This window comes from Xyrauchen texanus, chromosome 11 (assembly GCF_025860055.1).
Source record: "Xyrauchen texanus isolate HMW12.3.18 chromosome 11, RBS_HiC_50CHRs, whole genome shotgun sequence".
In the NCBI taxonomy this organism is placed as follows: Eukaryota; Metazoa; Chordata; class Actinopteri; order Cypriniformes; family Catostomidae; genus Xyrauchen; species Xyrauchen texanus.
Window position 1 is genome coordinate 10487108 of NC_068286.1, and position 12633 is coordinate 10499740.

Sequence of the window (12633 nt, forward strand, 5' to 3'; positions counted from 1 at the left end):
GGCAGAAATGGCCATGCTTGGCCCCCACATGCCAGCAATAACCGAAGTCACAGGGGTCGGCCCCGAGCACAACAGTAACCAAGAGAAACACACCGCATTATTGAGTCCTCTATTAAAACCACTCTTTTTGATAGCTTAGGTAAACCGCTGTGTGAGCATGTGATTGGATTACATGATCACTTACAAATATAAGATATTTCATTCAGAAAATTAATGGAAAAACATGTACTAAAGTGATAATTTGGTTCTAAATTCAGTCACCACTTGTACAAAATCTGGGTCCTGAAGCAAAAAGAGTGCTTAATGACACACAGTTTCCCCAAATATGATGTAGCATGAAAAACAAGATGAATAAACACACAATCTGTCATTAATATGATGGCCATTTCACCATTTTACCAAATGTGTTCTTTCATCCTCCCTTCCCCGCCCCCATTCCCACGTATGCTAGCTGCATTATAATTGGAGTGTGTGTTAAGGGTGTTCGAGGGACAAAAGGACTGCAGTAGGGTCTGTCCGCCCAAAGCCAAATTGCAAAACATTGTGCTGGGTCTCTCTCACACACAAATACTGTACACAGACACAGTTTACAGTTTAAATTACGGGATTCAGATGGAGAATTGAGCTACTGTGTTTAAGGGGGTGTAACTTGATGTAGCTCTCTCCAGGGAGAACTGTGTGTGTGTGTGTGTGTGTGTAAGGAGGTGGAGAAACTGAGTCTCCAGGGAGCAGCTGCCACCACACTGATACACCACACTCTAATCAGACACACTGATACACACACACACACACGCGCATGCACGTGGAATTCAATTAATACACACACACATGCACGCACGCACGCACGCACGCACGCACACACACACACACACACACACACGCACGTACGCACGCATCTCCAGTTCAAATACACACATAATTTCCTAATCAAATTAATTCCATTTCTTTTTCAATTAGATAGTCAAATGAGACACACATGACAGAAATAATACACTTTAAAATGTTTGTCAGGTAACCTAAAAAATTTGCTTCATGTTGTAACTGATTACATTGAAGTCCAAAACATTAGTTAATATGACAGTATCAATCTATTATAGGACTATTTTGGGTTAGGGTTAGGAAAAGCTTTTGAAAGCTTTTTTTAATGGTTAAGTTAGTTAGAAATGGCTCTTTACGCTATCATCTGCATGTTTCCTTTTTTACATATTAAATTCTCAAAAAGTCCCGTTATTTTCAACAAAACCAGAAATGTTCCAATAAATGTCTGGAGCTTTAATGCCAGTGGACACAAAGCTCATCTCCCTGAACTTTCACCTCAAACTACCCTCCGTGCCCTGTCAACATAACAGCTGAATACGCCCCCTCATCAGCACTTTCACTCTTAATAACCACCTTGTCCTGGGTGAATGTGAAGAACCCAATGAGGTGTATCTAGACATCATGAGCATTTAATCAAACTCTCAGGGTATGAGACAATGATAAAGTAAGAGAGTTTGGTGAGATAGTAGTTCACATGTATTGAAACACACTTGCCGTGTCTGGCATGCTACTGAGATAACTTTGCTTGTATGGCAAAGGCAACATAACAGAGGCAATATTACAACTAGAGAAGTGAGTTTGTCAACACAGACTTTGAACATTCGCTTGATTGTTGCTTGAAAGTTGAAAACAGCTTTAAAAAAAATTGACATTCAAAGTTTATTTTAGGCCATTTGTAGTTTAAATATAGGTTTGTTGTTTGAAAGTTCAGGGACATTGCTAAGCAGTTTCTAGGATGTTCTAAAAGGTTACTATTGCGTTCCTAGGTGGTTGCTAGCATGTTCTGTGTGGTTGATAGGCAGTTACTAATGTGTTCCAGGTGGTTGCCAAGGTGTTCTTGGTGGTTGCCAGGGTGTTTAATAGGTGGATGCTAGGCAGTTGCTAAGGAGTTCGGTGGCTGCTATGGAATTTCTAGGGGGTTTCTAAGCAGTTACTAGGAACAGTAGTTGTTAAGGTGTTACTAAGAGGTGGCAAAAGTCTTCTGTGTGCTTGCTAGGGCGTTCCTAGGTGGTTGCTAGCATGTTCTGTTGGGTTGCAAGGCAGTTTTTAAGCTGTTCCAGGTGGTTGCTATGCCGTTGCTAAGGTGTTCTTAGTAGTTACAAGGGTGCTTCTAGGTAGGACTGGGCGATATGACAATATATATCATGGCTACGATATAAAGTGTTAATCAATAGAGATTTTGCTCTATCGTGATACTTAAATATTCATGTTTGCAGCATGGCCTTATCCATCAATGGGTAGGGCTTCACATGAGACTGAGAGAAATTAAAGTAACATGGACAGGGTTTAAAAGAATATTCGGCGGCCATCCAAGCTGCATCAATTACACGTATCTCACGTTCGCCATTTCATAAGTGCTTAATATGCTTCTCATCGGACGCGCACATCTGTGTTTCATGTGAGCGTCAAGTGCGTAATCTCTGGAGGGTGCAAGTACACACGAGTCCAGCACGGTTCCTGATATTTACTGGAAAAACCCTGATAAAAACATCTCCACAGAACAGGACGACTCCCAAACAAGTCAAGAAAATGAAGAGGAGCTTGCTAATAAAAACAAGTATGACATCTGTGGTGAAGGTTCACATAACCCAACATGGAGAAGAAAAATATCATATGCAAACTGTGTCACACGACGATAATCACTCGTAATAAAAGCCATTTGATGTACCTTAAAATGAAGCCAGCAAAAGAATATTATGAAAGCTTATATACATGTGCCACAATTTGGCTATAAGTTTTCTATTTATTTATTTCTGCAAGAAGGGTTACATTATTTTGGAAATTTTCTTCAAGAAATCTTCCCAAAGCAATACAACCAGGGTTGCAACGGTATGAGATTTTCACGGTATGATAACCGTCTCAGAAAACATCACGGTATCATGGTATCACAGTATACGTTATTTACACAATTACTATTATCAGTGAAAACAGAAGGGTCATTTTATTTATTTATTTATTTTTGAGCAAACACTTTATTATAATTGAAACTTGAAACCATTTATTTTATTGAAGTATGTGTAAAAAAAAGTCTCCCTATTGAAAATAAAATAAATAGAAAAAATAAGAAAGCTAACAGAATTATAATAAACAGAATTATAAACATCATGTAACTATAACATGTTATATAACTAAAGTTTACTTATATAACAGATTTTACATTGGAAATCAAGTGTCGACCTGCCATAGATTAAACATAACCTGTATTTAATATATCCTGGGTTGCATTTCCTTTTATGTTGCATAGTTTTGTTCATGGATTTCCAGTACAAGGACATGCATCAAGTGTCATTATTTTTGTTGTTGATGTCAACAACAAAACCTACAGAAAGTTGTCTCTTCCACTTTTAAAAATTGAAGAGCATATTTACTTATATGAGCCCATTACTATCCCATTTGTTACCTAATATTACATATTTATACACATATTACACAGAAGGAAAGGCTCCTCATTACCATGGTCAGTGTGCTAGTCTTAAATAATAGTAGTCATAATAATAATAAATTAATGTATTTATGAAAAATAAATACTAGCTGAAACACATCTTGAAACTTTAACTAAAACTGCCACTGTTGATATAAAATGAGGTCTAATAGATTCTACCTTTAGATTATTTCATATGAAACTGAAACATTTTGTCAAAATATAACAGTTACTTTTACTCATGTAAAATCCTGAAACAAATTTGTAAAGGTGATGTGTGTAATTATTAATATTTTTAACTATTTTGGTAAAGGGGCCACATCGGGCTTTAAGTCGTGCATGGGGGGTCACATTGTAATGCTTTTGAGATACAATGTTCTGCATTGATTTGGTTTTTGTATCTTTTAAGCCCAGAAATAGTTGTGTACTCAATTTTCTCAAAAGTGTATCTGTGACTAATGGGACTATTCTGCAATTGCCTAAAGTATTGTATTGCTCTATATTTTTCTATGGTTGCCAGATTGCACAAAATAAGTATAACATTAGGCGGAATATTTCCAATTTGCGCAAGTATAAATCTCAAACTGGGGTTGAGCATGTTAAATGCTTGTGGAGACGCGTTAGGTCCCAATGCAAGTTAACTTAAATATCCAATGAAAAATAAAAACGCTTTTACGATAAATGAGCCGCGGACCTTATGTTGCCCATGTCTGCTTTAGCTGTTTGCGAGATTATCATTAAATCTGCATCAGCAGTCCTAAATAGTCTATCACTTGGGCGGCCGCCAAAATATCTTCAATGGGAGAACCATGGCATTGCTCTTTCCCTGCTGTCCACGACCCAGTCCAACTAGACCAGTTGAGAAACACTGTTTTAACTCACACACAAACTCATGTCAGAACCACTTCGCCTCACTTCTCTCAGACATTTTCTCCGCTGTGCATGATAACCATACATTTTCATTTAAGTGTTAAATATGGTGGTGGATTTTTTACATTGTAGGGCTGTTTTTCTGTCAGAGGTCCTGTTCTTGTTCGGATACATGACATCATGGACTATCAAAAAAATAATTAAAAAAAATCTAAATCTGGCTGCCTCTGCCAGAAAGCTTAAAATGGGCCATGGTAGGATCTTCCAGCAGGACAATCCAAAACAAACATCAAAGTAAACACAAAAAATGGTTCACTGACCACAAAATCAAGGTTCTGCCATGGCCATCCCAGTCCCCTGACCTGAACCCCATAGAAAACCTATGGGGTGAACTGAAGAGGAGGGTCCACCAATGTGGACCTCTGAATTTGAAGGATCTGAAGAGATTTTGTATGGAGGAATGGTCTCATATCCCTTGCCATGTGTTCTCCATCCTCATTAGGTATTAAAGGAGAAGAGCTGTTATCTTAAGTGAGGTTGCACAAAATATTGAATAAAAGGGTGCCAATAATTGTGCCACACACATATTTGTGGCTCTCATTTATATGCTCTTACAAATCGTAGTTTCAAAATACCATAACACAGTTTGAAGCTGATTCCATATTAATTAATGATAGTTTTACATTACTAACAATAACTGCAGGAATAAATGTGTTATTTTGACAGACACGATCACTAATTTTTCTAAGAGTCAAGTTCAGATATGTGCATTGGACGTTTACATGTATGAGGATCCCACAACACAATTATCTTCATTTAGGATCAGTTTTAATGTTTTTTTTAAAAGGACTTGTAGAACACGTGTAGGAAAATCTCCTTCGGCCATTCCACACCAGCTGCACTGCTAATAACCATTACCAATCAGCCATATGTGCTGTGACGGAGAAGAGAGAGAAAGAAAGAGAGAGGTGAATTAAGTGTTTGTGTATTGTGTGGAGAGGAAGAGAGAGAGAGAGAGAGAGAGAGAGAGAGAATTAGAAAAAAGGGGGAGGAAGAGAGACATTATGCCTAGAAAATATGTATTACACAGAACACCTGCAACCAACCAAGGAGAGAAGGTAAATGGAAGAAAAACAACAAAAGCAAAATGAAGAGAAAGAGAGTAATTAGAGATGAAGATAGATATATACTCCTGTTAGTTTATTATTGTCTAACTTTTAGCAATAACTTCTACAGCAACATCCATTTTGTCTTAAAGAAAGAAAGGAAATGAAACATGGAGGAAATGTTTTTTCTTTCTCCCCCTGGGTGAAAGATAATCAGCCAGAATGTGTCATCTAATTTCCAGTCGGAAGTAGGTTTGTGGGCTATGTAGAAAAATCGGCATCAGCGCAAACAGTGAATACAGAAAACATGATACACTGTTGCAGATGTGATCCAGTACATGTCACTAATATAACTAAAGCTAATTATGCAGAAGTACTTGAGATGTGGTATTGCTGTAACATTACAGTGTCATACATGTTACTTATGGTGTTAATGGAATTTATTACAATATATTTTCACATTTGAGATAGATTTGATGAGATTTGAGGTATCATTCATGTTCATAGCACGGTGTGAGGTGAGTTAAGTTTTAATAATAAAGGTTAGTGGTATAGAACAAACCATAAGTAAGAGCCTGCCTTAGCAAGCACCACAACTAACAATGTGCATCTTCAGGCTGTTCCACAACATTATTAAATATTAAAAACAAGTTAATAATGACTATAACTAAGAACTTGCACTTATAATGTAAAGTGTGACCCAAACATCTAAATAATTTATTTAGTCTCCTGTAGCGACTTCAGATTAGAGTAGCTCTTATCTCTCAGAATGTACAGATAAAATCGCATATTACATTACTGATGAGATGGCAAACAAAGAAAGTCAACCTATTGCAACAAAAGTTCAACCATCTTTCGAACCAAATGAAATATAATCTCCAAACACAACACATGCTTTCCCAGAGTAAATGTCATTGTTTTTCCATTTGAGACATTTCTGTTGGTGAAACAACTACATTTTGTCACAGTGCAGTTGGAAATGACTCGTATGATTTCAGGTTCATCTCAATTCGCTGAGGAGACAAACAGCCATCGAACACTTTTGCAATCTTCAGGCCTCATTGTCAACACCAAGATCTGCAATCCTCACAAAACACTAGCACACGCAACATTTTTGCATGTTTTGATTATGTAGACTTGTCAAAGCCAATATACTTGTTATGTTTACCTTGTCTTGTTTCACTGTTGCCCTTTTGTTTGCCATTTTTGTCATTTTTGCATTCCTTAGTTTTCACTTTTGTCCCTTGTGTAACTCCATAGTCTTTCTGTTAGCTTTCGTGTTCACGTTCATTGTTTGCACCTGCCCTCGTTAATTTGCCATTTTGCTTCTGTTTATCACCTTGCTATCTTGTTTGAGTTCTGTTTATTCATTGGCCCCTTTTTCCTATGTTCATGTATTTATACCCTGGTTTTTGGTTCAGTCCTTGTCTATCGTTGTATGTTGTTAGCCTGGTATGTTTCCTCTGCCCGAGTTTTCTAGTTTTATGTTTGTTTCCCCATTGAGGGTTTTTCCTTTGTGTTTTGTTTGTTTACTTACTCAATAAGGATAACTGCGTTTGGATCCGCACCTCCTCGTCTGACTTCGCTGCCTCATTCATTACAGAACGATAGACCACACATGGATCCAGCAGCTATACGGGCCAAATGCCGGCTGCTCAACTTGCAGCAAGAAGACCATCCTTTAGTAGACCACGCTCTCTACTTCCTCCTCCTGGCGAGCTTTACGGACTTCCCGGACTCAGCATTGGTGGTTTTTTTTTTAAGAACAGCTTAAACCCCTCGCTGAGGGAGCGGGTGCCACAGGCAACGCCCGGCTGCACTCTCCGCGACTATCTGGAGACGACTCTACTAGCGTGCAGCTCACCGCTCCCTGTCACACCAGCCTCACCTGTCAGCGAGCAACCCCCCACGCCAGTGGCTTCCCTTGAACCAGCACGGTCAACTTCGTCCGCCCTGAGGAGGAGGAGAAGACAGGCTTCCGCCTCCCGGCCCACGCCTGCCCCGGTCTGCGAGCCAGAGGCCACGCCTGCCCCGGTCTGCGAGCCAGAGCCCACGCCTGCCCCGGTCTGCGAGCCAGCGCCTACGCATGTCACTGTGAGCGAGCCAGCGCCTACGCCTGTCACGGTGAGCGTGCCTGCGCCCACGCCTGTCACGGTGAGCGAGCCAGCGCCCACGCATGTCACTGTGAGCGAGCCAGCGCCCACGCATGTCACTGTGAGCGAGCCAGCGCCTACGGCCTCTACCGTCAGCGAGCCTGAACCCTCGTCAGCCATGGTCAGCGAGCCTGAGCCCTTGCCAGCCACGGCCAGCGAGCCTGAAGCCACGCTGACCAGGAACAGCGTCCCAGCTTCGCCAGTCACATCAGCCCGGAGGAAGAGGAGAAGGGGAAAGGTCTCTGCTCTCCAGCCTCCGCCTGCCGCAGCCCCGTGCCCTAAAACCCCCTTGGCTCTGCCCTCAGTGCCCAGCGAACCCAAGCCGACGCATACCACGGTAACCCAGCCAGAGCCTGTCGCCTCAGAGGTCAGTGAGCCAGTGCCTGTCGCCTCAGAAGTCAGTGAGCCAGCGTCTGTAGCCTCGACCGTCCCTGAGCCAGCACCTGTAGCCTCGACCGTCCCCGAGCCAGCGCCTGTAGCCTCGACTGTCCCTAAACCGGCCTCTGTCCTGTGGCCTCCTCCTAGGCCCCCTGAGCCGGCCCTTGCCTTATGTCCAGCCCCCGGGCCATCTAAACCTGTCCCTGCCCGGTCGATACCTCCCTGGCCCCCTAAATCTGTCCCTTTGTGCCCCCAGGGACTGCCTAATTGGCCCCGTGGACTGTCTCATTTCCCTTTGTGCCCTCGTGGACCGTCACATTGCCCCTCGTTGCCCCCTTGGACTGCCTGTCTGCCCCTCGTTGCCCCCTTGGACTTCCTGCCTGCCCTCTGTGCTCCTTGGACTGCCTTCTTGTTCTTGTACCCTCCCGGTCTGCCTGTCTGCCCCTTGTGCCCTCATTTTGTTTTTTGTGGGTTTTCTGTCCTTCGTTTTTTGTTCCTTAGGATCGTCTGGAATCCGATCCTTTGAGGGGGGGCTCTGTTATGTCTACCTTGTCTTGTTTCACTGTTGCCCTTTTGTTTGCCATTTTTGTCACTTTTGCATTCCTTAGTTTTCACTTTTGTCCCTTGTGTAACTCCATAGTCTCTCTGTTAGCTTTCGTGTTCACGTTCATTGTTTGCACCTGCCCTCATTAATTTGCCATTTTGCTTCTGTTTATCACCTTGTTATCTTGTTTGAGTTCTGTTTGTTCATTGGCCCCTTTTTCCTATGTTCATGTATTTATACCCTGGTTTTTGGTTCAGTCCTTGTCTATCGTTGTTAGCCTGGTATGTTTCCCCTGCCCGAGTTTTCTAGTTTTATGTTTGTTTCCCCACTGAGGGTTTTTCCTTTGTGTTTTGTTTGTTTACTTATTCAAAAAGATAACTGCGTTTGGATCCGCACCTCCTCGTCTGCCTTCGCTGCCTCATTCATTACAATACTGTTATTCTAGACTTAGGTTTAAGTTTTTTTTTAATTCAAAATCCATATTCCAAGATCAAAACATTCTGACTGTAAATCATCCTAAACTTTCCCCAAAGCGGACAATAAAATGTCCCATTGACATACACTTCCCTAAATGGCCCATCCATCCATCTATCCGTCCATCCATCCATCCATCCATCCATCCATCCATCCATCCATCCATCCATCATCCATCCCCACTCCTACATTATATCTATACAAGGGCAATACAGTTATGACAATATTGAACAACAAATAAATAAATAATCTATATTGCTGTTAGTTTTATTTCTGCCTTATGCTTGGGTGGGAAAAATACAGTATATCTATAGCTGTTGACAACAAGATACATTGATATCTTGATTACTTATTTGACAGCAGAAGTACTTTCAAGAGTAGTCCTAATTAAACACTGTTAATCTGATTGGCCCATTAAACAATCCTCCACTGGCCAGCACACATACACAATCACAAAGTCTCATACCCCCCTGTGGTCACCACACTTGTTGACAGTCTGATGAGTTTACTGCAAGCATAATAGAACTGATGATGGCTGCAGGCCACAATGAACACCAGCTGATGACAAGAACTGATCATTATTACAGCTCTTATTTAGCAGTAAACAGGACTCAAAAGAACAGTTCACCCAAAAATGAAAATTCTGTCATGTTGTTCCAAAACCCGTACGATTGACTTTCTTCTGAGGAAAACAAAAAGTACATTAGATGCTAAGAAGAATGGTAGCCTCACTCACCATTCACTTTCATTGCATCCTTTTCCATACAATGAAGGTAACCTGCCAATGAAAGAGACTGTCATTCAATCTCTTTTTGTGTTCCATGGAAGACAGAAAGTCATATGGGTTAGGAAGAACATGAGGGTGATGACAGATTTTTCATTTTTGGTTGAACTAACCTTTTAACTGGATCATATTCGCTAATTTTTGAAAATTCCTTGTCAATAAATTGCTTTGTTTACATTTGGTCATGTGGTGTGCTAGACTGTGGTGCAGGCAGTGGATTAAATATTTAGGGTTTCTATGAAAAGAAGCGAGGGCCTTGTTTAGATGCCCTCAGATGTGGAATAACGCTGAAATTCTGACTAATCCACACACACACACACACACACACAGACACACACACACACACACACACACACACACACACACACACACACACACCCTAAGGCACCTGCCTGTCAACTCCTATTCTTCAAACATGCACCCATGGAAAAAAACAACACACGTGAACTTACGATAAACGTTTCCTCATTCACAGAGACACACAAGACATTTTATATTGGACTGCTGAAACAAGGACCCACATTTCAGAGCACTATTAAATAAAAAGGAAAAACCAGGGCTAATTGTCACTTTTTATTCCTAATCAAATTTGAAAGGGTATGTTTATTAATAAATGTTAATTTCTGCATAGGTACATATCTTAAGGTCTTGACTACAAAACAAACAAACAAACAAACAAACAAAAAAGATACTGAACGTTTACAACAGGATATTGCCCAGGTTAATAGATCAATTCATTAAACACGTTATCTTTTGTGACAAAATGCCCCAACAGCGGGTAATATACAAAAATATCAATCTTTTGATTTGGCCAACAAATATTGAAATTAATACATTTAAAATATTTAAAACATGTTACAACTTGCCCCAATAATAATGCGACAACTTCAACTGTTTGATTAAAATCTACTTTCATTATTTACTTTACCCCTTGTATTCATGTAAGAGTGGTTTAGTTGTGTTTACCAACAGCTATTACAAAAACAGTATTATTTTAGTTAGGAAGGTAGAATAAGAAAAGGGTTTGAACCTGGTGTTTGAAACCAACATACAATAAATTTAGTATTTGGACTTTCTACTCAAAACCTTAAAGTTACTGAGAAATAGCCCTTGTGATACCTTCACATGTGACAACTTACCCCAGTCTCCCCTAATAAGATGTTCCCCTCTTTAGATTCAAAATATATACAGTACATGCACATCTTGTACTCACCGCAATCCGCAGCAACGTCCCCTTCACTGATGCCCATCTGTCTTGCCGGCGGTCAATGATCAGGATGAAGCCCACCCCTGTTGAGCTGAGACTGAAATAAGAGAGACACCATCACCATGTCAGCACACACACATACACACCTCCAAAAATCATAAACATTGACAACCCAGAGATGCCATAAGCCAAATCTCGCTCCAGTGCATTTTGAAACAACTCTACATTCCCTGTCTGCATCATTACGCAACTACTATCACACTGCAGTCATCCTTGCACATGAGACTGGTAAATTAACCAGCACTCTAGCGCAAACCGCTATTTCTAAACAGAAAGAAATCTGCAATTGCCGCCTAACCATGACCATGTCAAATGCATCCAAAAGCAAAACATACACGCATGATGAAATGCACTAGTCCAGAAAGCAACCATGGCAACATAGTGCAGAGATGCTGAGCTGGTTGCTATGTCCATCACCACAGAGGACGGCAGCTCTTCGCAGCAGCAGAATCAAGTTGCTTTCTGGTTACCGAGGCAGCTGGAAAATCCAATCACACACTTCCAATATACAAAAAAAAAAACACCTTGATTCTGCAGAATCCACACCTAATCCTTATATTCCAAATTTTCTTCAGCAGATGCGATGGAGATTGCTGGAGATTTCAGTCCATACCGATTGTGTTCTCCCCTGCAGTACACCTTTGCGTCCAGCCATTCTGTTTATGGTTCCATTTGAATGAGTGCCACTGTAGGCACAGAACCTGAGAGCAGCTACAGTCTGCATCCCCTCTAAAGCGACCAATGGTGCTGCATCAGGTGCTCCCTCTTAGCCAATCAGAGCTAAGAAGAAGCCTGAATGACAGCCGAGTTCAGAATCTAGCTTGAATTACTAATATAGACTGTGGGCAGGACATAGTGTTGATTGATAATGAAAGCTCTGCCTACCCAAAACTGGCACTGCAGATAGCTGTGTATCAAATGTGCCACCATTATAGTGACACACAGATTGTCTCTTTCTTTCTCTGGCACGTTACCGCTCCCTCCCTCTCTTCTGAATTTCACACTCGCATTTCTTTTTTCTTCTCTCAGTCCCTCCTCCCCTGTCCCCCTTCTCTGATGCTACCACCTTTTTTTCTTGAGCATTTGTTCTCTGCTGCTTTCAAAGAGGAGGGAAGGAGAAGAAAGGAGAAGGAGAGTGATGCTGGGGTCCTATCAGCTGCAAGAGCCCCAGTTCAGCTCTGCAGTGACACAATGACTAATGACCTTGAGTGTCTGTATCTAATAAAGATCATAAATTTGATTAAAATCATCACAGTAATTATAACATTCCATTCAAAGGCTGTTGGATTGTAAAGCCTTTGGGTGGTTCAATGCACATGATTTATATTCATATTGAGACATAGCTTATTATTGCTTTTAATTATTGTTTGGTGTGATTAGCGGATTGCATTTTCTATTTTATTCATTTTCTTTTAATTATTGTAGCAGAATGCTATTGGCTTTGAGGGAACAATGAGGTGAAGAGACAATGCAGAGCATTCGCATTTTCATGGTTAATAAGGAAAGTTATAGATAGATAGATATTCATTTTAATATTACATAAAAATTATTAAATAAGTTAGTACAAAATAACATGATACCATTTACATTTCTTTGT

The 12633-nt window shown here is 40.8% G+C and overlaps 1 protein-coding gene across 8 annotated transcripts in view; it reads right to left on the reverse strand.

Annotated features, from left to right (window-relative positions):
- LOC127651607 (guanine nucleotide exchange factor DBS-like) overlaps nucleotides 1-12633 on the reverse strand; it is a 108034-nt gene that overhangs the window by 30288 nt on the left and 65113 nt on the right. For 7 of the 8 annotated variants that reach the window (XM_052137521.1, XM_052137520.1, XM_052137518.1 and 4 more), the window contains exon 4: nucleotides 10983-11073. In XM_052137521.1, coding sequence (XP_051993481.1) covers nucleotides 10983-11073 — 91 coding nt within the window. Of the gene's footprint in view, nucleotides 1-10982; nucleotides 11074-11560; nucleotides 11712-12633 lie in introns of those variants that run through there. The other variant, XM_052137526.1, reaches the window with a different exon arrangement.